The sequence below is a fragment of the Raphanus sativus genome, chromosome 4, assembly GCF_000801105.2.
Source record: "Raphanus sativus cultivar WK10039 chromosome 4, ASM80110v3, whole genome shotgun sequence".
NCBI classification, from domain to species: domain Eukaryota; kingdom Viridiplantae; phylum Streptophyta; class Magnoliopsida; order Brassicales; family Brassicaceae; genus Raphanus; species Raphanus sativus.
This window is the reverse complement of record NC_079514.1, coordinates 354,002-379,455: the sequence shown is the minus strand read 5'-3', so window position 1 is coordinate 379,455 and position 25,454 is coordinate 354,002. Positions and strand designations below refer to the sequence as shown.

The window sequence follows — 25,454 nt, the reverse complement described above, 5'->3', positions numbered from 1 at the left end:
TTTTCTCTTTAGTTGACACTGGAATATCACACCAATGCTGCTGCTGCTGATGGTAGGCGTCAATAACAAATGAAATTCATAGCGTAAAATCACATATTAATTGCAAGAGATGTTACTAATTTAATTATTGTTAAAGCTCTCATTATTTATGGTAGTACTGTAGGTAATAAAGGGTGACTGACGAGTTTCTCTCTCTCTCAATCCAAAAAGACTGCCATGAGAACACAGAGACCAAGTTTTTGACTACTTATACAAACGAGACACCAAACATAACATAAGGGGAGATGCCATAATTAAAATGAGGAGAGAGAGAGAGAGAGAGAGCTCAGATCATCGTCTAAGAGAGCTGTCCACAATCGGCGATAACCACCTGCTTCGACGGCTTTCCAGACGACGATCCCACCTTCTCGATCGCCTTCACCACGTCTAACCCTTCCACCACCTGACCGAACACCACATGCTTACCGTCCAGCCAATCGGTTTTCACGGTGCAGATGAAGAACTGAGATCCGTTGGTGTTGGCGCCGGCGTTGGCCATGGAAAGGTTCCCAGGACCGGTGTGCTTCCTCTCAAAGTTCTCGTCCTCGAACTTATCACCGTAGATGGACTCACCTCCTGTCCCGTTTCCGGCGGTGAAATCGCCTCCCTGGCACATGAAACTAGGGATCACTCTGTGGAAGCCAGATCCCTTGAAGTGAAGGGCTTTTCCCTTACGCCCCACTCCCCTCTCTCCAGTGCACAGAGCTCTGAAGTTCTCAGCCGTCTTCGGAGTCTTATCGGTATACAACTCCATCACGATCCTTCCCGCTGGTTGCCCGCCGATGGTTATGTCGAAGAAAACCTTAGGGAACGCCATTGTTGATTGATGTATTTGAGATATTCTTGTGGATGAATAGACGATTCACCGGTGAGGTCCTGATTTATAGCGCAAGAGAAAAAGATTGTCGCCATGAGATTGATACACGTGGAAACATCTCAAGAGCTGCTATAAGACTTAACCCTGGTTAAGTTACGAGTTTGACCACCGGGCGGGTCATGCATGCAGCAGTGCGTGAAGTTGGATCATGGTATCTCAGACTTGGCATATGCCCCTGCCCCAACGTGTCTGCTACGCTCACTAAAGTTTCATTTGATAAGAGACCTCTTTATTCCAACCCCCACATTACAATGCATGATTTACGCCCTAAGTTAGGAGTATAATTTATATTTGCAAAGCGTTGATTCCAATTCCTGTAACATTTTACTTCATACGGTTTACAACTATTAATTTCAGTGCTAATGCTGAAAATATATATATGAAGGTATACTTAACAGGATTACACATGACGTGAATTTAAAAACCAGAAAGATAGAGAGAACAATGATTTATCAAAAGTTGAGCATATAGAAAAAGAAGAGAGGACTATTCGGAACTACACTTTCTGCGGTCTATAATGAGACAACCAATCAAAAGAATTTGTTGAGAGGTAAAGGCGAATAAACAAATGAATGCAACAGCGTTTCGTGACGAACGCCCCAAAAGAAGAGGTCAGCATGAGCCCAACATTATAGTTTATACATGCATTGCACCTAATATGTTGACTTACATCAATGCTCCAATAGTACTCAGTCACTGTGAAGAACAAACAAGTCTCCATGTTATAAAAATCTCCTAACCTATAGCAATCCAGGATACAGAAACACAGCTACTTTCTTCAGTGAATCCACAGACGTTTTCAAGTACGAATGCACTTCTGCAGCTGCTCATTAGAAATTAAGCAAATGTTAACCCCAACCATTTTATTTTGCAACTAAATTGATTGCGCATATCCTAACTAAAATCATCAAATCAATTGATTGTTACCTTTCACTAGCTTTTTGAAGTCTTTTGAGAAGTTATCCACACGGCCAAAGACTTGATGGATCCTGCAAACCTGAACTACACAGAGTTCCAAATATAACGACTTCTCTGTTATTTGGAGCAACAAGAGACACAGCTCCTTGACTTCATTAGGAACCTCTCTGTAATTATCACAAAGCTCAGCGACAATCGCTATGGCTTGGTCCTGCATTTTAAAGTTCAATAGTATTGTACTAGTTTTAGGAGGTAAAAAAAAAAGGCAAAAACAAAAACGCCGTGCTTGAACTCTGAGTTATCATACCTGTAGACCGTGCAAAATTTCCGGCTCTGGAAGCTCAGGGAAATGAGCAAGATCTAAATATCCTACTTCCTCTGCCCGTTTAACAACACCTTCTGCTTGTAAACATAGAAAATTCAACAAGAGAGAGGCCACTCTATAAATCTGTATCGCAACCGAGTCTGTGAAGTGTGACTGAGGAACAGATCCAGGTTGCTCTGTCGTTTGGCCCCTGACAACTAGAGCAGTTGAGATTGATACAGCACCGAGCTTGGGTTTCCCGACACAAACTAACGGTGCTAGAGCAAACCATCCGTGTTTACTGTTGATTACCGACTGTCTTTTGCAGGAATCAAACTCTTCTTTCACTACTGGAGGGCATAACAGATGAGATGTTGTGATATTAGACTCTCTGAGGCGCTGAGCACCTCTGCTGATAAAGGCCAAGAGATGTATAGTCATTTCTCTTAGTGGAGAATCCATCTCCTTCATAATTTTAACCCATGATCTCCAGTGGCTTGCTAATGCACACATCATCAGGAGAGTATGCTCGGTTTCTCTCAGATAAGCAAGGGATGTCCATGTCGGTTGAGTTCTTGCTCTCACTTTTTCACGATCATCAGAAGGGAAATCCGGCGCAGACAGGTAATAAGAGATCATGTAACCTTTCTCTGAGAAAAAGTAAGATATTACACTCTCCACGATATCCGCACCCACAGAAACGGATCCTAGAGAATTAACCATCGCCGTAACCACAGCCAAACCGATTCCCCAGATATGTTGCGTATTTTCTTTCTTATCTAGCAGCCCTCCCTTTTCGTTGTCAGAAACCAAAGTAGATATTCCATCTGGCAAGTCAATGAACAAAGCTCTTAGAGTCGAGAAAAATCCGGAATTTAGAAGCATCTGAGCACCGTCATGAACTTGAGCAATAGTTAAGAAAAACTTCATTATTGCTGAAACGGATGCCGAGGATTTCTTATCCTGAAGCTGCAGTATAACATGCTGCAAACGGAGATGACTCTGTATAATTGGGAACCATGTCTCTGGCGTCAAAAAGTTTCTGAGAATCAAGTCTACCGTGGTCAGGCAGAGAGTCAAGTACTCGGGATTCCCCATGAAGTTGCAGAGAAGGGGTAATAATCCAATTGTCGCATCAGATATTTCTGCAAGATCTCTGGATGACATATTTCCTATCTCACTTGAATTTGGGCTGTCTGAACCAAAACCCACAACCAGAAGCAGCACCTCAAGCAGGAGGTTTACCGTCTTCTTTAATATACCATTTGAATGCTTCAAACTACCGAGGATTTTGAGGCCGGGCCCAACATTTCTCAGGACAAGTGCACAAACAGATAATGGCAGATTTTTCTTTGCGGATTTCAAAAGCCGCGATAGCAAGTCTACCTGTGCTGTTAGTATATCGAACACAATCTTGGGGGCATCCCAGAGAGAGGCAAGTGAATCAACCCTGGTGGAGAACTTTTTGCACACTTCATCAATGCTTGAAAGAGTGACCCGAGCAGGGACTTTCCTTTCTACAGTCACACTGTCTTCAAGAGACTGCACAAAAGGTGTAGGGTTTAGAAGTTTCTAAAGCATTAATTAAAACATGCAACATTTCTATGGTCTAGTACGTTTGGTTTAGTTATCAACTAATATGTAAATTGGAAGGACAATCCAAAGTCATGAATGTACATGGGACAAGTCATATTAAAGACAGTCGTAGCATAGCTATTTAGAACAAAGAAACTTACATTGTCCTCGTAAAGAATCAAGACGGATATCAATGCATGCAAAGCAGAGACCTGCGAAGTTGAGATTAAAACCATCGAGTTTGCTCTCTGCATGTAACTCAGCATTTCCTCTGTCATTGCTTTAGAAGTCTTCCACTCGGAAAAATCCCAAATAGCAGTACCTAATTCTGTTCGTATGTGCTGAATGTCAAACAAAATACTGTCCCCCAAAGCCGTATGTTTGTCCATATCAGCACTCTGTTTGTATTTCTCCCAAAATCCTGACTCAACTAGAAACTGGAAAAGCTCTTTGAATGGACCAGAAGGGATATCACGACCCCCAAGTTTCCCTTCCAAATGACAGTACAAGTCGCTGAGAATCATAGGCATTAGCTCCTTCCCTCCACTACCAAGAGAACCCAAAAGATGAAAAGTAAGAACGTGATGATATGATAACTCATTGAATAACAGGAGAACGAACGATTAAATATCACACGGAGTAACATGCAGCCCCGCGTAGAATTGTTAAATTAAGGAACAACGTATAAAACAATTCTCACCTATAACCAAGCTTTGAATATTGTGCCAACAACAAAGAAAAAGCAGGTTGGACACAAAGCTGTCAGCAGATTATTACACAGACGTCAGAATCAGACAAGGCCTTCATAAGTGTGTCAAAGAGACCAAATATATAATTTGATTTAACGAGAGGAACATACCATTTCTGAAATGACTTTTATCTTCCCAACTAAAGACATAGACAATGCTCCTGCGCCAGATGTTTCCAGTTTCACAATCAAATGCACAATAAGTAAAACGGCGGCAACCTATCAATGCAGAAATGAGCAGCTTGTAATCACTATTTCTGAAAGGTGGAGCACCTAAACGAACGCTGCGAAGTGTGACAAAACGCTACTCTACTGTGGCTGTGCTCTACAAGTAAAGGATATGCTAGAGAGAAGACGAACCTTTGATTGTACGTTTATTTCAATTTCACCTTCTAAAGATGAAACTGATTCGATAAGGCCATCTAAAACAGATACATCACACCATTTTGAAAAGATATCCTTGGGATCTGAAGCCGCAGTCAGAGATAATTTGGATGGTGAGGCAGCGTTAATTGCCTTCTCTTTCTGCTCGAACCATGATTTTTTAAGTGACTCGGCAAACAACAATTTCTTGTTCAAAAACATGTTGCACGCCAGAATTTCCAAAACAGAGGACTGACACTGATATTTCACATACAACTTAGAGATTTCTTCTTTGCCTAATCTTCCAACTGACGAATCCTTTAGCTTAGACACCTGGGATATAATGTTGGAAAATTCCTGCCACAACCTTTTTGACGCCTTAAATGGTTCCAACAAATTCGCGTATTGGCCAGCCTCTTGCCAAAGGGTTTTAAGAAAACCAAGTAAACTCAGTAATATATCTGTGTATCTGGAGTACGGGAGACCATCAGCATAAGTATGTCAGGAATACAGGTGTAACTAGAAAACAGATTGAAATATATTTCATCCTTTGACGTACCTATTGACAAAATCAGTTGCTCTCTCAACATGCTGCAGGATAATGTGCGATAATCGAGATTTACAAGCCGATTCAGGACCTGCGGAATTCTCTTTGTCTGACTGTTTTAACTTGCCAGCATCTGAGTCTTCACTTGAATCAAATAGGGCAACTAAAAGAGCAGGCTGAAAAGAAGGAAACTCAGTATGATGAAACAGGAGAATCTAAATGGTTCCAAGAAGATCTATTGCGTGGGAAAAACAGCGATTTAAATAACTAAGGCTTTTAACAATAAAATCAAAGAATTGGAAGTAACCTGATATCTTGCCACAACAGTTAGTAGTTTCATCGTGGCAATGACTAGATCTTCATTTGGTTCCGATAGATCAAGTATGATCTGGCTAACCGTAGTTCTTAAATCTGTGATCTAAAAAGAAAGCTAGAAATTGATCTATATGTATATACAGCAGAACATAGTAACATACCAGATGAACGAAATAACAAATAAGGGAGATGTAATTCTAACCTGTTTATCGTCTAGACCAAAGCCTGATTTGCTTATTATACAGAGTTGTGATGATTCTGCCATGGCAAATAACTTTGAAAGTACTTTGGCAGCACCAACCTGGATAGTCTGCAGGAAACATTTGATTTTAGACATGAAATTGGTCAAAGTATCAACTTCTGCGTATTTGGATGAAGTTACATACAGGATTCCGGAAGTAAGATATCAACGATGTGATAGCTGCCACAACTGGGATTGGTTTAACTGTAGACGACAGCAAAGTTTGATGAAACACGGGAAGACCAGAATTTGTACTCTGCAACAATTTATAGCAAAATATCAACTTCCATAATGCATTCCAGTGAGAAAAGTTTTATTCCAAAAACTATAGCTGCTTCAATGCATTTGAGTTAAAATTTGCAAAACTAAAGACGAGACAACACTTTTACCTGAGAAGATTGGGAGAGCGTGATGTCTAAAACATCCAAAACAGAAACTATTGAAAGTTGCCATCCTTCAAACTCTGCTGGTTCAATAAAACGGCTTGCACAAAGGTTCTGTCGCAATGAGGCAGAACATGAAATCAATTAAAGCATCTCAGACTAGGAAAATAGGAATGTAGAAAAAAGACTAATCCAGAGCATATCCAAACCTCTAAAGTTTGTGTAGTGGTACAAATGATTCGGAAGAGAGCATTGTGAACAGAGGCATCGTTCAACAAGATATCAAGGATAACATCCTTCAGCTTGGTGGAGAATTTACTGAATCTGAGACACGTTTTCATCACTTCAATGACCTGGAGAACCGGACACAGAAAAAAAGAGAAGATATCATAAGAAATTAGCTACGAAGCCATTGACTCCAATAACCAAGCCAACTATATGCCGGTAGGTAGTAAAAGAGAGGGGGCTATTGCTTATGGTTAGCAAGATACCTTCAGTGTCACATTCCAACGCATATTTCCATGATTGTATTTCCAACTCTCATGACTAACAAGAACATACTGCAACGAGAAAACAATTAAAGCAAGTACTACATCATTCTCCACTCCTCCTTCCACAAGCCGCATGGTGAATTCCAGAACTGCAATATATAGAAGTAAATAACGTTAAGTAATAAAGGCGACAGTTTAAATAAACAGAGAACCGAGACAGTCATGCAGGTTACAAATCCAACAATATTCTACGACAAACTTGCCTGATATAACTAATGGACAGCTTGTATCATTCTTCTCGCAATCAATCAAGATCATTTTTGCCAGTTTCCCGGAGAGCGACCAGGATCCACTTTTTGTATGTACAGCAACAGGAAGAACAAAATGTTGTCATACCATCAGAAATTAAAATGCAGCCAGAGGGTATCACTCGGAAAAAAACTAGTACTTTTCAATAATGAACCTCTTCTAAATTAAATATGTATGCTAAACTTTCATGTGTACGGTCTATAACTGGGTACAAAATATTTGAAAGATCAACTAATTTATAAAATAAGACTGTATGTGATAATTGTGGTCTAACCTCAAAGAAATATTGTATCCACATTCTGGGACGCCTGACCCTGAAGTCATGTCAAATATATTTTCCTTTAGAACCATGGGAGCAACATTTGATGGGGAACTGTTCAAAGAGAAAATCACGTTAGCTAGCAAAGTTCCACAAAGACATTATACCAAATTCCAAGAATATTATATGCCAAGATGCTGCACATGGCGGTTAGTAGTAAGGCATATATTTGATAAAGAAGGCGTATTTGGAGAAATTTTTGATAACGAACACAAAAAATTACCATCGCAACAGCTTAGCTAAGATATCAATAGCCATTGCCATCAGAGCTGCACCGCTAGAGTCAAAAGTCAAGGTTCTGACTGAATTGCAAATTATATCAACCACTCTGTAAAGATCACAGAAAGAATATCTCTTTTGAAGCATCCAAGGAATAGAGCGTATTAGGAAGAAATAAAATGCAAGTACTTCACCTCACATCACTTTCCAGCTTCTCATCCATGTACGATCCATTTTCATGAAAAAAGTGACTGATATTCAGTAAGGAGAAACATACGGCCTGAAACGAATTAATAGAACATGGTCATATCAGAGCAAAAAAAACAAGGATGCACATCTTATGATAGACAAACATACAGCCGTGGGCTTGGATTAAAATTTTAAGAAAAAATGCTCCGACAAGAATTGATTCAAAGCAAGACAAGGCCATAGTCTATGTCATGATGTACAAATACTAAAGCAATCCATACTTCATAAACCTGGATTAAAGAAAATAAAATGGAGTAATGCAGTTACCCTGTTAAATGTTACCAATCGACGAAGCAGCTCTAGAATCACAAAAGCTTCACGATTGTTACCAGTGTAGAGTACATTGGCCAGATGGATGATCAATACTGTAGCGCCGGAGAGTGAATACTTGGAAAATAAAATGTATTTCATAAATCAGTATTTCTCAAAATAAACCATTTAATAGCACTAACACCATAAAACGAGAGATCACTGGTAAATTTGTCTTTGAGATATCATTTACCTCCCACCGCACAAGGCCAGTGTTTTCATTGATTAATCTCAGAATTCGCCCACGAGTATTGCTCGGAATAACTAAACCTTCAAGACCTGGAATTTGCAACGGCCGGGAAGTTTCAACTAGCTGGGAAGCATCATCTACTCGAGAGTCACTAGTAATATCAAATAAAGTTGATATCCCGACTGATTTATCCAGAAAGTTGTATCTGCACAGAGAAATCAGAGCAGATTACAGCAGGATGATGGTAGGCAACCGTATATAAGAACTTTTTTTAGTGAGACAACAAAGGAAGCTTAGTTTGATGTGTGCAGAGTATCCTGCATTTTTGCAGAACATTGCTTTCGTCCAGATAGAAAAGTTCCAGAAAAAAAGTACTTAGGTGCACATAGTATATTGTCAGATCAGATTACTACTTACACACATTCAGCGGGCCAACTTCCTTCACTCAAGGACGCCAAGAGACGAATGAATTCAACACTTCTGAAAGGAAATTCCCTCTCCAAATCAAAGAGAAGATACCGAATAGGGCCATCAACATAACTTTTTCGATCCCAAAACTGAGTACAAAGGGACTCCTGAAAAATTGAGGCACACGATAAGTGGATGTGTACCATAGAGGAAAACTTTAACATAACATGCAGAAACCATACCTCTCCTTGATAAACCTTGCAAAGGATGTCCAGTATCAACTCCAGATTGGCATCTTCCAGCTGCCAAAATGTTGAGATTAGTAAGATTCTGAAACAGTCTACAAATATGTAATTCATTATCCACTTTGATGGAGATATACCTGAATATTGATCTCATAAGACGCAATAAATGCTGAAACAAAAGTCCTCAAGACACTACGAAAACCAGAAATTGGTCCCTGAAAATGATTTAAAATAATGATGAATCAGTACAGGGAAGGATGACATGAACAAAGTTTGCAGAGGTTAAGTAACCTAAAACAATATTTGACATATAAATAGATGCCGAAAATGAAAAATATGCCAATGACAAGAAAACACACTAAGCCACGCCCGGTAACTGAAAATTAATCTTGTAACTTACATCGAAATCATCTAACACATTACTTTGAAGAACTTCAAGAAAATAGCTCAATGATGATGCCTCAAAAGCTTGATGAACATAGCTCACGTGATCTATCTCCTGGTTATAGAAGATTAATCATATATAGGATGAACTACGTGTGGCCTCTGAATATAAAATGTAACTTTTTGCACTTTCATACCATCAGGAAAGGACTTTCCTCCTTCCCAGGAAGTGATGAAATAAGACACAGAAATACTGCCCATGCAAGGACTAGGGGTCCTGCTTCTTTTACTTCGAGAGTGTTGAGGCTAGAGATTGTTGCATCCATCTCTTGGACATCAATAATGGAAAAAACACAAGCGCCAGACCTTATAAAAAAAATATAACCTTTAGGCCATATCGACAGATATTCATGGGAAAGTAGGATAAGGGAAATTGCTCTTTATGTGTCATGTTTGAAGAAAGTTAACTTTCTCGTGGAGTGTTCATCAAGAGTTAGTAAAACAAACCTGAAAGGGACTCCGTCATGAACCATTTGTAACAAATTCTCCATATCCAGCGTGTCGATAAGGATCATCAACAACTGAATTTTTACACGGCATGCAGAATGCTGTGCTTCAGCTGACACAGCCAGCTTCCTAAAGCTATAGGAGCCCAAAAGAATTCCCTGTAGCACCGCACTTATGAGTTAATAGAAAAACTGAAAGCGGACTTGACCAAGTGGCTAATGACTCAAGATACCTTGTATAAGGAACACAGTGTTCTCCATCTGTCTCCATTACAAGTGTGAAAGGATTCATGATAAAGAAGGAAAAGAATATCCAACACCAAACTGTCCTCAACTAGGGTCGCCTCCGCCCACACATTAAATAGATTGACATCCTACAAAAGTTTCCGGCAATGTTAATTGGAATAATAGAATTGGAGCCCTAAATTCAGTAGAATTCAAATAATAAGCTTGACTCAGATGTTAAGAAGGGGAGGCACTCTGAACACATACCATCTGCTGGGGAAAAGAAGAGGAGAAAAGGCTCTCGAGAAGTGATGATTGTTGTCTTTCAAGGCCATCCGAGATAAGCTTTACAGCTTCGTTCCTAATAGTACTTTCCTCTTTTGCTGTATATACTGCACAAATGCCACAATCAGTTGGAAAAAAGAAACAGAAATTAGAAACTGCGGGTAAAAGATTAGAATATAAACCCCGCCATCGGAAATACTCGCTAATGACCATATTTTGTTAGGAAATAATGAAACGAAAATCATGACTTACTAGCATCGGTGAGAATACGCTTTGTACACTTGAGTAGGCACTGGCGCTCAAAGTAATACTGAAGCAATATCTTCAAAAAAAAAAAAAAATAGCATTGGAACAGAAGGAAGCAAAGGTGTTAGAAAGAAAGATGGAGAATAAAAGGGGGTGCAATCCCTACGATAATGAGGAAACGGAACTTGCTAGGGGAAAGAAAACGCAGCCACATAAGAACAAGTAAAGTTGGTCTGATAACATTATGGCAATGATAGGAACAAGGCGAGTGATAGGTTTGAAGGTGTAAGAGAGTAACTAACCAGGTCAACGAAATCTTGAGGTGGCGAGTCAATAGTTCCAAAGTCCTGTTCCATGGATCTTTCCACAAGGATGTACGATTGGATTTCATCTAGATTCTGTCACATATATATATATATATATATTTTTCAGAAATTTTTTAGATTATTATTATTCACATCCAGTAGATAAGTAGAAATATTGAAAGGGAGGGAGGTAAGTGTAACCAACCAGATAAGAGCTGATTCGAAGGGCTTTTTCTTTGAGGTCGGGCTTAATCACCAAGCGATGATGCTCCTTAATCTTGACTACATCCGAATCCAAAGCATCTTTTGATTTCCCACTCGCTGGTTTGAACATCGTCACTGTGTTAACAAACCACGCGCGGTTTTCCTCCAACTTCTCCGCCTTAATTTTTGAAATAACGAACCAATTTCAGCACAAATCGCATAGCTAGCTATATATATATATATGAAGATTGAAGGGGAAGAGAGATGTTACGATGGGCTGTGGGAGTTCATCAGAGAGAGATGCATTCTCGAGCTCGCTCAGAAGAGATCCAAACGATTCCCACCATAGGGACGGATCGACGGATTTAGGGTTTGCCATTGAAAGAGCTCACTGAAACACCCACTCCGGCAGCGCTTAAACCCTAGAGAGAGAGAGAGAGAGGGGGCCAGTGAGAAAAGATGAAAATTTCGAGACTTTTAGATTTTCATTTATTTTTTTTCACTTTCGCGCTTTTCAGACGTTCTGTTTGTAGAAAATTAAATAAAATTATCACAGAATAATTCACTTTGGGCCCTTAATTCTATCAATATAAAGGCCTAAAAACCAATTTAATGTTTTCCTAGAAGCCCATATACAGTTTTGTTTTGTTATTCTTGTTAGGGATTTTTACATCCTAAAAGTTATTGGATTAGAATCAGGGCCTATTATAGTAATGGATTCAATCAGGGTCCATCAGTATTTAAGGATAAGAAACTTGAAGGCAAAAAAAGTCAACGAAAAGCAGACTTTTTTTTTTTTTAATAATCTCACATCATCATCCATCAGAGAGAGAGAATGAAGGGGGGCACGAAAAGTCCGATCCAGGCGGTGTGGTCATGGGTGAGGAGGCAACCACCGAAGGTGAAGGCTTTTCTGGCGGTGATCACTGGCATGGCTGCTTTGGTTCTGCTGAGATTCATTGTCCACGATCACGACAATCTCTTCGTGGCCGCCGAAGCTGTTCACTCAATCGGGATCTGTGTTCTCATCTACAAACTTATGAAAGAAAAGACCTGCGCCGGTACTCAAATAACTTCTTTTTTTTATATGAGATTTTTAGGGTTTTTGAAGTAAGCTAGCTATAGCTAGTTTAGGTAGAAACATGATCATCAATCAATCTTCATAGTGGTCATCATTGGTATAAAGCTTAGTTAGCAATTGAGGGTGGAGGGTTTTAATTCTGCAGGATTGTCACTGAAATCTCAGGAGCTTACGGCGATATTTCTAGCTGTCAGGCTGTATTGCAGCTTTGTGATGGAGTATGATATACACACCATCCTGGATCTGGCTACTCTTGGAACAACTCTCTGGGTTATATTTATGATCCGTTTTAAGTTAAGGCCTAGTTACATGCAGGACAAAGACAACTTTGCTCTCTATTATGTGGTAATCAGTTTGTCAGTTATAAAGCAACTTAAATTCTTCTTCTTTTTTTTTAAATTGATTTACAGTAACACGATTATCTGGTTTTTGTTTATCTCTTTTTGCAGCTTGTGCCCTGTGTTGTCTTAGCTGTGTTGATCCATCCATCCACCTCTCACAACATATTGAACAGGATTTCTTGGGCATTATGCGTGTACCTCGAAGCTGTTTCAGTTCTGCCTCAGCTGCGCGTGATGCAGAACACCAAGGTCATTTCACATCCTCCACAAAATTTGAGAACACATATTTGTTTTTACTTATTAATCTCTGCATCTACTTTTTGTTGTTTCAGATTGTTGAACCGTTCACAGCGCATTATGTATTTGCACTAGGAGTAGCAAGGTTCCTTAGCTGTGCACACTGGGTTTTACAGGTTAGTTTTCTACCTTTCATCATCAAGAGACTATAGTTAAGATCAAACCAACTGCAGTTCTCTTGTAATATTGGTTTTCTTTCGAATGCAATGCTGAAAGTTGTCTTATACAATGAAACAAGGTTGTGGACACGAGAGGAAGATTGCTGGTAGCATTGGGATATGGATTGTGGCCATCAATGGTTCTCATCTCAGAGATTGTTCAAACTTTCATTCTTGCTGATTTCTGTTACTACTACGTCAAAAGGTAGTCGGTCGTCATTCACTCTCTATTTTTCCTCTCTCTCTCTATTTATATGCAAACCACCCCCGAACGTAAGTTTTATTTGAATCAACTGCAGTGTATTCGGAGGGCAGCTTGTTCTCCGTCTTCCGTCTGGAGTAGTTTAAAGTTACAAAGATAGAAAACACTCCACTGGTGTAGCTTGCCCAAGTCAGGAAAACGCAGGCAGCTCCTTTACCTCTGCCCTTATACAGTTGTATGTGTCAGAAGGTGACTTTTGTTACGAATTAATTTTACTGTGTTGTATATTTATGATTCTTTAAGGTGGTTTTCACGTCTTTGTGGCTGATTGAGAAAAGAAAAAGCAAATAGCGAATCTAAAAGATAGCCAAAATTGATATAGATAGAACACTTGAAACAAAAACAAGAAACGTCTCAAAAACTGAAGCCACTATTGTGGAGTAAATGTGATCACCAGGAATGCGTTTATACTGCAAATGATGCTGGAACGCAACTTAAGCCTGGTTAAGAGAAACACAAGTAGATATGATAGTTAAAGGTCTGAGAGGGTTTTGCCATTGATGAAGTTAATGACATTAGTGGCAGTTTCCTCTAGCGCAGAGGTGACAAGTGCCAAGTTCTTCAAGAATTCTTCTGCCGTCGGTTTATCACCGTCGATGAGATCGGTCACTGCTTTTAAGAAAATTACAGGTACTTTCAGAAGGTCAGCAACGTAAGCCACAGCAGCACCCTGAACAAATTCACAAAAGAAATTCGAACAAAATTAGTTGTTTTTTCACATTTGTTTTAGGCTAGATTGAGTAAATAGTAAACAGGAGAGAGAGAGAGAGAGGTGTTAACATGACATCTACCTCCATGTCCTTAAGCGTTGCATCATTGGCAATGATGAGTGATTCATCTTGGGTGGACATATCCAAGGAGTCACCAGTAGATAACCTGCCAATCTGATAATAAAAAGAACAAAAAAATCTTAATGGATGTGGTTGTTGAGAAAGAGGAGGTAAAATAAATAAATAAAAACCTTGAGATTGAGGTGGTTGAGGAGATTGGGGGTTGAGAATGCCTGACGAAGACCAACTCCATACAGATCAAACATCTAAGAGAGAGAGAGAGAGAGAGAGAGGAGATACAAAATGATAAGATAAAATTGGGGAATAAGCAGAGAGATTAAAAACAAGGAGAGAAAGAAAAAGGGTACTAACAGGGATAGGTATTCTACGATCATGGAAGACAACATCAGATGAAATTGGGGAATAAGCAGAGAGATTAAAACATGAATAGAAGGAAAGGGAACCTTAAAGGCACCGCAGGTACCGGCATTGATAAGAATGTCAGGGTGTAAGGCTTGGATAGAAGCAAAGGTAACGAGAGAAGAAGGGAGAGAGAGAGAGAGATCATCAGTTAGTCTTAACATCCATTAAAAAGAAAAGTGCATTTCATTTTCCTAGAGCCAATTTCATTTCGTGGACGACATCAACAAGCTCATAATGCACAGAGTTGGAAAAACAAAAGAAAAGAAAAAAAATAAGAGGGGAAAAAGAAGAGTAGAGTTTGCCTAAAGAAGGATCCTTGCCGGGGCAGACAACATAGATACGAAGATGTCTATGAAAACCTTGATACACAACCCACGGCAATCCTTTACTACCACCAAGCCTACGAGAATTCGAATTAGAATTAGGATGACTTTTCTTGGTTGATAAAGTTAGCAGCAAAATAAAATGTAAAAAAAAAACAAACGCACGGAGAATCATCACAAGTAGTTTGGGAGAGTCCCAACTTGTTGACCAGAGGTTGAGCCTCCGCTTGCATAGCTGCCACCATCAGATCAAATCAAATCAAATCAAATCAAAATTAAGATTGCAATTTTTTGATCCATTCTACAAACAAGGAAGGAAGGTCGAAAGAGTAAAGTACCGATGACGAAGACGACCGTGGAGATAGGTCGACCAAGACTCTTCTCCGATTCTATCTCCCTTGTTGTTTCATCTACTCCCTCACCGCCCATTACCGTACCTCTCTCGTTATGCCTTTTTTATTCTTCCCCCACAAAAAAGAAAAGAAAGCCGCCCGCCTCCCCCCTATGACTAAAAGAGTCAGCTCAGGCAAAGCTAATACGATTTTTATTTCCTTTTATGGGTCCCCTCTCTTGCGTTTACCCATTGGACGTTGTACCAAATACAATACTTTAGCGAATTCACCACTGACCATTAATCTAACATAATTTTACCATTCACAGCATCTCCAAAAACATTAATCTATATTTGAAGTTTTAAAATGTTATTTTCCAACAACAAAACTTTAAAATTATCTGTAGTCTAATATACAGTCTTTATATTTGTTATAATTGATGTAAATCCATTAAAAAAGTTATAGATAACAGAACATATATAAAAATATTAAATCAATATTTATTAATAAAATATAACACCACAACGTAAAATTATAAATATAAATACATAATTAAATATTAAAATGCAATCAAAATACCACATTATTACATAAACTTATTTTCTAATGTTCCATCTTTTTTTTAATTTTCCATCCTTGATTATACGAAATTTGTTTTGAAAATATTTATGAAGTTTGGAGATTTTGGAGCAAATTTACCAGATTATTATTGTAATATTTAAATATTTGTAATATTCTTGTTGTCTAATTATAGTTTTAAAAATAATATAAATCTGATTTTCATAAAATTGTTTAATTTTATGTGTAAAACTTGAATTATAAAACAAATTTGAATATTTATGATATATAATTCTGTAAAGATTAAAACGATAAATGAAAAATACTTAATAATCATAAATGTGATATATAATTAATTGTAAGTACCGAAATATAAATACTAATGAAATTTAAAATTTAAAATTTTGAATAGTGAATGGAATTTCACTTTTCAAAACTCTAAAATTTAAGTTTTGAAATTTTTCTTGGAGAAAAAAAAACTTTATATTCTAAGTTATAAATTTTTTTGGAGATGTTCTTATTAAAGAAAAACTTTTAATGTTAAGATCCTTCGATATATATAAACCCATTGGAATCTTTTTCATTTTCCAAACCTTTAATTGTTAGTTTTATCTCAAATACATTTCTATAATTTTCACAGCTATTCTAATTGTTGTCTTTTTCTCTCCTTCATGCTAATTACTTTTTTTTTCTTTTACTTAGCAGCTATTATTCTACACCCAAATCTTTTGCATCTAATCTATTAAAATTGAAGTACAAATAAAAATTAACACTCACTTCACCTTTAATATTATTAGTTTATGTCACTGACCTTTTAATCAATTATAATTTCTATATTTAAGCAAACACATCTATTAATACAATATTAGTATTTAAAATAAAAAATATGCACTTGCCTTAATTATGGAATATTCTTTCTCTATACACTATCAAATAAATAGGAGACATGTCTATTTAATCATAAATGTCAATTACATTTTAAAATAATATTTTACATATCTATTTTTAAGGAACTATTTTTTTCATGGAAAAAAATTGTTTGCTTATCAAATTGAATTTACACGGTTTTTATTAATTATTTTAACCCATGTTTGTTACTATTATATCATAATTACTCATTTAGATTATTTGTCTGACTAGGTGGGTTTAGTACAATTGATTAATAAAAATGTATGTATATTTTAAAATAATAAAGCCATGGGATGCGACCACTGGAGGCTGCGGCATTGGAGGAATTTTCTCGGGTACTAACAACGGGCGCCTTCCTAACCTTTGCGAAGCGAACGCTCATGTCTCATCAGCTCTCATGGCAGAAGCCATAGCTGTCCGTCTTGCGGTAGTCACTGCCGTTTATTCAAACGTCCGATCCCTTGCGGTTCTCTCTGATTCTCTATCCCTCATCAAGCTCTTGAAGAGTGGTGGTACTCAGCCTGAACTTTTCGGTATCATGTTTGATATCTATCATTACTTGTCTCTCTTTGATATTATTTCCTTTCATTTCATATCTCGAAATTATAATGGAGAAGCTGATACTGTGGCAAAATCAGTTATCTCTATGTTTGTAAGCAACTCCCGTGAGGGAGAGTAAACTCTTTTAAGGTTAATGCAAGTATGTTTGATCAAAGAAAAAAGCCATTGACCTATTTTATCTAATATAGTTTAAAATATAACATATTGCCCAAACTATATATTTTTAAAAATATATATATAACAAATGTGTATAATTTTATAACAAAAATAACATCTAATATATATTTGTCTAATCTATTAGTGAAAATTATCTAATATATACATTTTAAGAACTAAAAATGTATATTCGACATAAAAATGAATTATTATAATAAATAAATAATATATAATTTTAGGGATATATATTCGACACATAATTCACCATTGTATACAACTAAAATAAATGAAAATTTAAAACAATTAATAAAATGGATTCATATAAACTGTAAAATTATATTAAACACTTATTAAATATTTGTAAGCGGTAAAAATATATACAATCAATTATATATTAAAAAAAATGAACAATAATTTAAATTTTAAAATATATCGGCACGAAATATTTTTACCATAGCATATAACAAAAGTCCACATATTTCTGGCTAGCCATTTCCAATTTAAACTCTTTGTTTTTTTTTTCATTCATGTTCATGTGAATGACATGAAAAGGTAAAGCGACATGATATAATGGTGAATGCTTCTAACCGTAGAAAAAACTCGAAAGCTGAACATGAAAACATATATCAAATTCGCGACCGAAAGATTACTGTCCGCTATCCATAGAGTCAGGACCGGCCCAGAGAGAAAGCCACCCAATCCATCGATTGGGGCATCCAATTTAAAAAAGTATATTTCAAATTTGTTTTCTTAATGTTTATAGATTAACAAAATTGATAAAGTTTTTTACTTAATATAATATTAATATTTTTAGTTATAATAATTTGAAATCATAGTGTTTAGACTTGAAAACTTCAAAATGATATGCATTAAGACATAGTCGGTGATAGTATGTTTACATGACTAAATTATTTTATGATAATTAACATCAAAAAATTACAAAGCTTAGTAAAGTACTTTTTTGTTGAATAATGTAAGATTGTTATCAAACACATAAATTGCTTAATGTATTGCTAACTATTCTAATATCGATTATTATAGCTAAAAAATTTGCTGATATCAAAATTAATATATATTTATTTGTGGTTTACTATGTTACACATGAGATTAAATGGATTAACTAAGACTGATATAATTAAAGATTTATTAAATTAATAAATGATTTTGCAGGAAAAATGTAATTATATTTTTAGTTTATTTACTGTTTTTCTATAAAAATTTGATGTGGTATGCTTAGTTTATGAAAGCTTTAGTTATTTTTATACTAATTTCTGTAATTTTAGAAAAAAATTATTGAAAAACATAATTTAAAAAAGTTGGACTAGGGCAGTGTAAAATGTTAGACCGCAACAATGCATAGAGTAAACTGTAATTATAAGATTACATTTCTTTTAAAAAATACTACTTTTATTCATTTTTTAAAATACTACTTTTAATTATAAGATTACATGATTCAAGACGGAAAATAAACACATAATAAAACATTGCATTCCATGATGAAAATAAAAGACAAAGGCACATGAGCATAATCACCACTCCCATACCAGGAAACCACAAGCTTTGAGTATGTTCACTACTAAAAAACGCCCATTTCTCTCTATCATCCCAAAGAAATGAAGAGAGTGGCCTTTTTCTTACACATCCCAAAGTAAAGCTGGTTTTCCTCGAATATTTAAAAACTTAAAGGGGGGTAAAAACTCATTAACCATAACGTTTTTGTTCTTGTTTCTCCCCACTTAAACGAGTATAATTAGTTAGAAGGCTCCTCTGGCGACTCAGCCGGAGGCGGAGGCAGAAAGGTGGCGGAGGTGAGCGGCTCGTGAACCACTGAGTTAGAGGAGACAGATATCGGATTACCCTCAAGCTGCAACATTATACTTCCCATTATCTCTGCCATTGTTTTCTTAAACTCCTCTTCCTTCACCACCTTTCCATCATCTCCCTTCACCATCTTCAGTGCTTCCGTTATCATATCATCCATCTTCAAACAAAAACACACACAAAAATATTTAACTAATCAATGTCATTGAAACTTAAATCGCCCAAGACTTAACATCTTTTTTGCGTTTATAATAAAAGAAAAGCTGATAAAAACATGCACTACCGGTTGTAGTTTCATTTTAAAAGTAACAGAAACACATTCCATTACTAAGCACATAACATGCAGACATGAACCTTACACGCAATCGAGAAAAAAAAAATTAAAGCGGATATTATTTACCTGGGACACTGCACCTATTGGTGGTAAAGTCGCAGATGGTGCAACAGTATCTAGCACAGCTCGTAGATACTCTTTAGACACCTTACCATGACGGTCTTTTGGAATGATCTCCAACCCAACGTTTAATGCCTACGACCAAAACAAATCTTCTCGTTATCATCATTTCAAATCTTCTCTTCTTATTATTATACCTAAGCTTTGCTTAACACATGTATACATGTATGAAAGTTTACCTTGTCGAACTCGAACTTATTGGACAGGAGCCTTCTGATGCCGCTCCCATCGAATGTGTTTTCGCTGTGGGCGACGATCACGGGCTGTTCATTGAGACGTTGAGCTACTCTCTCCACGACTCTGTTGAATGCTTCCAAGAATCTCTCCTGTGACACTCTCTCCTGTGACACTCTCTTCTCTCTCTTATCTTCTTCATCAAGACAAGAGTCAACGATCGGTTCTACAATGTTGCTCATTACCTGAAACAATAGCTTATGGTCACCGCTCTCAACAAAACATCAAAAACAAACTTATTTTATATTAATTTGGGATTTAACGTACATCAAATATTTTTATGCTAAATATACGTTGCAAATTCAAAAAGATATGAAAATAATAATAACTTAAACCACAGTTAATTCAACGGAGGAGTAATAAGGATTGCACGTTCATATATGCATATATATAAATTAGGATTGGTGAAGAAGAAATCAAAATATAATAAAGTAAGTACCCATGGATCGTTAGAAGGAGGCATTCCATGATCAACAGAAAGCGACTGGAGAGCTTTCACGATGCAATCACTGAGTGATGCTTCCTCGCAGCCGGAGACCGCTGAGAAGTAGACGGAGACGATCTCGGCTTCGTATCCAGGGCTGTGGATGAACTCCGACAGATCCTCACCGTCCATCCTGAGGATGACGATGGGGTCGCGTTTTAGACCAGCAGCCATGCCCAACAAAATATCTGACAACACTTCTTTGAACTCTGTCTTGCTCACTTTCTCTTGACTTCCATGAGTGAATTCGTTTAGGACCTGTGATAGTTTATTTATAATGTTACAAAATTATGAAAATAAATGTACGGACGAGACACACAGGAGTTAATGGTTTGATCTCGCTGTCTAATTCTTTTAATACACCAAAAAGAATCACAAAACCTAACAAAAAACAATTGGATATTGATCTATATCCAATGAGAGAAAGATTCGTATTTGGATTTTTACTCCTCCTTGGATATGTTTTTCAATAAGCGAATCTTAGTGAATGACTACGGACTACACAATTCTGTATTTATTCAAGGTCCTCTTTGGCCTAATCGATTAATCAACGTGATTCATGCGAAACACGAGGTAGGTTTACCATATTTAATGTAGGTTCAAGATTCCATGTCGGTAAATAGAATTTATCTTTTTTGGTTTTGGTTCACACCAAACCAAAGATTTGTAGTCTTTACAGAACTGTTTTCTTCCCTGTATGTGTTTATTGAATTATTTGGAAAAAAGGGAAAATTGCTATAAATTAAATTAGGGTTTTCGCTATTAAAAAGCACAAAGTGGGATACTGTTATTTGAAATTTTACTAAATGTCAGTCGAAAAGATGGGTGCACAGACGAAAGCTTCTATATGACGCATAAAACACGCAATAGATGATAACATCCAGTTGATCAGTGTAATAGGGTTTAATACAGTAGTTAAGAATAAGTAGGTGAGGATTCATAAAACGATGTTCCAAGCATGAGACGGCAGCGAGGAGAGCGACACGAGGGGCTGACTTGAGATATGATCTAGGATAAGGTCACCGACCAGAGTTATTTACCATTATTAAAACATCTGGTTTTTTTTTTTCCACCTATCACTCTTAGCGCACAAAGAAAATAAAATGTAACCACCAAACCCCCCCCCCCACACATATATCAAGACGATAGCTTAAACAACTATAGTAAAATTCTGAGATTCCATTTAATCTCTGTCAGTAATATAATAGTCTACATAATAAGTATGACCATTCCAAGACAATAAAGAAAACTATATGGCTATAAGATGTAACATTTAAGTAGTAAGCGGCCCAAGAAAAAAAACAGTTTAGTACTATAAAAATATAAGATAATCAGCAAATTAGCCGGACCATATGTCACGAATATTAAAACTTTATAAACAAAGAAACTAGAAATGGTTTTAATGAAATTCATATACTTGTCAAAAAAAAAGTTCACCTCTGAGTAGATGTGATCGGAATCAGGGGAAGTGCCCTGAGCAGGCAAACCAAGGGCAGCGCCGATATCAGCAACGGCAGGCTGTAACTCTGTCACGGAGAGCTTACCATCTTCATCTTGATCTAACTGCTGAAACTTTTGTTCCACAAACTTGTCGAACACTTTTTCGTTTTCGACCAGCTCGACTATGTCCGACCCATCAAGTACCTGTTGCTGTTGTTGCTGGTGGTTGTTGCTTCTCATGTCCATTTATGGATTCCTTTTTTCACCTTTTTCTTTTCTATTATTTTAACGTGAGAGTCTTGTGAGAGATCTCGTGAGGAAAGCACGAGAAAGAAAGAGAGAAAATTGACACGAAAAGAAAAACTCCTTTTCTTTTTCTTTAACCCCAAGTGTGCTGTGTTCTGCTCTGGCTCGGACTTGCCTGTTCTTTATATGCGGAAGATACTACTACTTGTTAATTGATAAATCTAATACATAATTTTTTTAAAATCTTGCTATTTATGACTAGTTTTTATATAATGTGTGGTCACTTTATATTGTGGATTCGTCGTCACCACCAAACATATATTAACCATACATCCCTAGCTAGACTATATATAACTTTGAAAGCGTTTGGGCAATTTTCTCCCACCTAGTATTAACATTTTATTAAAGGCTAACTAATATCCATTGAACTCCTGTTAGCATTTGTCCTTTTTTGCAACACGATGTATTTATTCTTATGATTAAAGTGAGAATATAGACGAAATATGTCTATACACAACATCCTTGCATATATAATACATTAGTTTGGATGAATGAAAATTTAATTACCCACGAGGCATGTTAGGTTCGCAATTTGACTTCAGTAACCGACAAGAAAATCATAAAGAACACGATGTTTAGTCATAATGCTTGTGTCTTTTTAATCAATAGTCGGTTCCTTTTTATTAGCTTTTTTCAAACTAATATTTGGCTATATGAATTTTTATTTATTTAGAGGACTTGCAATTTAATTATATTAGCTGACAAAAATGTGATATCTTCTCAACAATAGGTCAAAAGTTCATTAAAATACCCGATCGTGACGTATTGTACATAGTGACCGACGAACTACGCAAACCCCGTAAAGCAGAAGTGGAACATCAAACAATCACGACCACCTAATCTACTATGTGGTCCGTATCATACGGGGCAATAACATTTGTGTGAATGCATGCCGGCCTATTATCATATTATTATTGGGATTAAAAATGTTATCAGTAACCAGGTCGTGATATAAGTTATAGTATAGATCTCACATAAATGGTTGAATAGAAGAGTACCCTTTCCCTACTGATGAACTACTGTAAATTCAACACGTGGCACAAATCTGACGGATCTAAGTATTCTGACAAGAGTCCCTCAGCCTTTAGATCTGTGATGACGTGGCTTTCGTCCATGAAAAGTCATGGGGACACTTGTTGATAATATATCTTTGTGTTCTTGCATCATTGGTCGGCGTCTCTGTGCTGGCGTGAAACTCCAGGACGGTGCCATTTGGTCACCATCTGGTCAAAGCCGGCTGGCTATAGTTCACCTATCTATGGGTTAGGCGGTCCATTTACATGTAAACAGACTATTCATCATAAGCCTAAACATTGTCATTATCTTTGATTTCACGAAACATATAGAAACATAATATAACCTTTTGTAAGATAGATGTAAATTTCTAATCAATTTGCCTTTGATTCTTCGACTAGATGTAGATGTAGATGTAGATATAGACCTAATAGTTAGAAGTTGGGGAGAGTTGTTACGATACACTTTTTTGGATGTATGATAGATTCGTAGTATCTTAACAAATAAGCAAAGGTAAAAAAGAAAATCCCTAACATCTTCCTTTTTGGTACGAACTACAAAAAGCGACTATGGTCATCTTTCAGAAAAGGAGAAGAAATAAGATTTTAAAGATAGCAAATTTTAGAAGTTGGTCAGGCTTCAATAGATATCACTAGATAAATTACGTATTAAGTTCCAACTATTCTGACATGGGATTTCAAAAGTTTAAGGGATGAATTAAAATTGTATGTTACTTCACAATGAATGAATCTAAGAACAATTTTAACCTCGGGGAAATTCAAGAGAAATGAACGCTACTCAGTCTGTGCCGCAAAAGAGAGAAACATCCTGTTTATTAAAGTCAGAAACGGCACGATGTGCAGCTACGCCACACACACACAGTATTGCTGTAACAGAGAGAATTGTCTCTCACTTTACTGACATCTCATTCTCAACAATTTGCAGGATAATCTATTGGGCTTATATGAAGGCCCATCTCACAAAATAAGCCCAACAGTCTCTTTGATACAAACCTCACATCACATGGCCGTTAGGGTTAAGCCAGAAGGCTTCTGTCATATGTGTAATGGCCCACTTCATAGACTATCTACCATTCCCAAAGATATGTTAGATGTATGTGTGTCAATATCATGCACAATCTCATGTGAAGTGTGCTTGAAGTTGTTAGTCTTCTAGCGCACCGTGAACGATCTTCAGGTACAATCCATGTTCAACTCTCAGTTTTGTCCTGAAGATAATTTCATCACTATCACTTCCCAGCTTCATCAAATCCTATTCACAAGTATTTTTTTTTTTTTTGAAACACAACTTAATTTCATTAAATCTTAAACTTCTTGATTACAATGGTTAGAGGGAATTATCCATCCTCTTTGATTGAAAGCATAAACTACAACAATGTAAAATAAACAAGATAATTCTTCAATCGAAGATGACAGCGGATTCGAGACAGGGCTTGAATGCGTCGAAGTAGCCTTCACGACAAAGTCGGATAGCATAGAAATAGTCACATATAGTGACGTTGAAAACCAGCCCTCGTGGATGAGAAAGCTGAAATCAAAACTCGGTACCGAGTTAAGATAATCGTCTCCTTTCATAGAAAAGAGGAATGGAGATAAAGACCAACCCGATGAATCCACCGGTAAACTATTCTTCTTAAAAGAAAGATATGGCATTATGCACAAACTAAAGGCCCCAGTGAACCCACCGGAAGTCCTTTGCACCGTTACCACGTAGATCAAATCATCAAACACCATAGACATGAGCTTAAGATTTGGTGGTCTAGCAATATAATCGATAACTTCACAATTCTTAATAGGCCAGACCCATAATATTAACCTTCTCGGCTTTGAGATGAACGGCCATGTGATAGGGAAATTTGAAAGCTTACGGTTCATGCCGGAGTTGGAGGGGCAAGCGCTGGTTACGAGACACGGCGCATCAGATAATTGTACGATAATCTCCCCGGAGTCGACAAGACTCACAGCACCACCTATCGGAGATGGAGCAGCAATGACGTCAGCGCGTCGGATCTCGCCGGATCCACAGTAGAAGCTTCCAAAACGAGAACTTGCCGGAATAGGGTTGGTGGTTGTGAAACGAGATGAGCTTGTCCATGTCAACCAAGAAGTTTCCAGATCTGAACGACGGGTCAAGCGTGGAGCCCCACAGACAATAGACGTTCGGTCACCAGTAGTTAAAGGCGGAAGGAGGACTTGCAGCGGGAAGGAGGGAGAGCTCCGGCGAAGGTCTTCGTGTGGCAACCTCTGCGTTACGTTGATGGAGACAAGGCTCGCAGATCTGTACGAGACAAATGAGGAGCCAAGAT

At 37.2% G+C, this 25,454-nt stretch overlaps 4 protein-coding genes and 1 pseudogene across 4 annotated transcripts; 1 reads left to right on the top strand and 4 right to left on the bottom strand.

The window, feature by feature from the left end:
* Positions 1 to 100: 100 nt before the first annotated feature.
* LOC108851314 (peptidyl-prolyl cis-trans isomerase CYP18-3) lies at positions 101 to 908 on the bottom strand. The gene has a single exon (XM_018624723.2). The coding sequence runs from the start codon at positions 854 to 856 to the stop codon at positions 338 to 340; it is 519 nt and encodes a 172-aa protein (XP_018480225.2). The 5' UTR covers positions 857 to 908; the 3' UTR covers positions 101 to 337.
* A 528-nt stretch (positions 909 to 1,436) lies between these two features.
* On the bottom strand, positions 1,437 to 11,679 carry LOC108851299 (uncharacterized). The gene is made up of 32 exons (XM_018624707.2): positions 11,476 to 11,679; positions 11,206 to 11,382; positions 10,998 to 11,093; positions 10,702 to 10,771; positions 10,432 to 10,556; positions 10,173 to 10,313; positions 9,941 to 10,098; positions 9,631 to 9,799; positions 9,450 to 9,548; positions 9,187 to 9,264; positions 9,047 to 9,106; positions 8,814 to 8,971; positions 8,400 to 8,601; positions 8,165 to 8,284; positions 7,843 to 7,928; positions 7,653 to 7,757; positions 7,385 to 7,483; positions 7,065 to 7,153; positions 6,802 to 6,950; positions 6,520 to 6,663; positions 6,317 to 6,424; positions 6,073 to 6,183; positions 5,889 to 5,996; positions 5,679 to 5,789; positions 5,384 to 5,547; positions 4,822 to 5,293; positions 4,573 to 4,680; positions 4,414 to 4,472; positions 3,875 to 4,259; positions 2,142 to 3,680; positions 1,844 to 2,045; positions 1,437 to 1,739 (listed from the first exon to the last, which is right to left on the bottom strand). Exons 1-32 carry the CDS (start codon positions 11,581 to 11,583, stop codon positions 1,657 to 1,659), a joined length of 5,883 nt encoding a protein of 1,960 aa, XP_018480209.2. The 5' UTR covers positions 11,584 to 11,679; the 3' UTR covers positions 1,437 to 1,656.
* A 294-nt stretch (positions 11,680 to 11,973) lies between these two features.
* LOC108851311 (uncharacterized) lies at positions 11,974 to 13,602 on the top strand. Its single transcript, XM_018624720.2, has 6 exons — positions 11,974 to 12,265; positions 12,431 to 12,630; positions 12,735 to 12,875; positions 12,959 to 13,039; positions 13,162 to 13,286; positions 13,381 to 13,602. Exons 1-6 carry the CDS (start codon positions 12,040 to 12,042, stop codon positions 13,427 to 13,429), a joined length of 822 nt encoding a protein of 273 aa, XP_018480222.1. The 5' UTR covers positions 11,974 to 12,039; the 3' UTR covers positions 13,430 to 13,602.
* A 22-nt stretch (positions 13,603 to 13,624) lies between these two features.
* On the bottom strand, positions 13,625 to 15,370 carry LOC108851316 (5'-methylthioadenosine nucleosidase-like; annotated as a pseudogene).
* A 3,390-nt stretch (positions 15,371 to 18,760) lies between these two features.
* Positions 18,761 to 22,255, bottom strand: LOC108851309 (uncharacterized). The gene is made up of 5 exons (XM_018624718.2): positions 21,806 to 22,255; positions 20,324 to 20,626; positions 19,830 to 20,069; positions 19,597 to 19,725; positions 18,761 to 19,356 (listed from the first exon to the last, which is right to left on the bottom strand). Exons 1-5 carry the CDS (start codon positions 22,052 to 22,054, stop codon positions 19,126 to 19,128), a joined length of 1,152 nt encoding a protein of 383 aa, XP_018480220.2. The 5' UTR covers positions 22,055 to 22,255; the 3' UTR covers positions 18,761 to 19,125.
* Between the last annotated feature and the right edge of the window lie 3,199 nt (positions 22,256 to 25,454).

What these genes read in the sequence shown, in the direction of transcription:
- LOC108851299 (XM_018624707.2), bottom strand. Translation starts at nt 11,583, where the DNA reads ATGGCAAACCCTAAATCCGTCGATCCGTCCCTATGGTGGGAATCGTTT. An exon ending in TTAGCTAAGCTGTTGCGATG is followed by an intron (nt 7,484 to 7,652) that starts GTAATTTTTTGT and finishes CTCTTTGAACAG; the next exon opens with TTCCCCATCAAATGTTGCTC. An exon ending in TAAAAGTCATTTCAGAAATG is followed by an intron (nt 4,473 to 4,572) that starts GTATGTTCCTCT and finishes ATCTGCTGACAG; the next exon opens with CTTTGTGTCCAACCTGCTTT.
- LOC108851311 (XM_018624720.2), top strand. Translation starts at nt 12,040, where the DNA reads ATGAAGGGGGGCACGAAAAGTCCGATCCAGGCGGTGTGGTCATGGGTG. An exon ending in GTGCACACTGGGTTTTACAG is followed by an intron (nt 13,040 to 13,161) that starts GTTAGTTTTCTA and finishes CAATGAAACAAG; the next exon opens with GTTGTGGACACGAGAGGAAG. An exon ending in TGTTACTACTACGTCAAAAG is followed by an intron (nt 13,287 to 13,380) that starts GTAGTCGGTCGT and finishes AATCAACTGCAG; the next exon opens with TGTATTCGGAGGGCAGCTTG.
- LOC108851309 (XM_018624718.2), bottom strand. Translation starts at nt 22,054, where the DNA reads ATGGACATGAGAAGCAACAACCACCAGCAACAACAGCAACAGGTACTT. An exon ending in CTCCTTCTAACGATCCATGG is followed by an intron (nt 20,070 to 20,323) that starts GTACTTACTTTA and finishes CTATTGTTTCAG; the next exon opens with GTAATGAGCAACATTGTAGA. An exon ending in CAATAGGTGCAGTGTCCCAG is followed by an intron (nt 19,357 to 19,596) that starts GTAAATAATATC and finishes TTTTGTTTGAAG; the next exon opens with ATGGATGATATGATAACGGA.
- LOC108851314 (XM_018624723.2), bottom strand. Translation starts at nt 856, where the DNA reads ATGGCGTTCCCTAAGGTTTTCTTCGACATAACCATCGGCGGGCAACCA.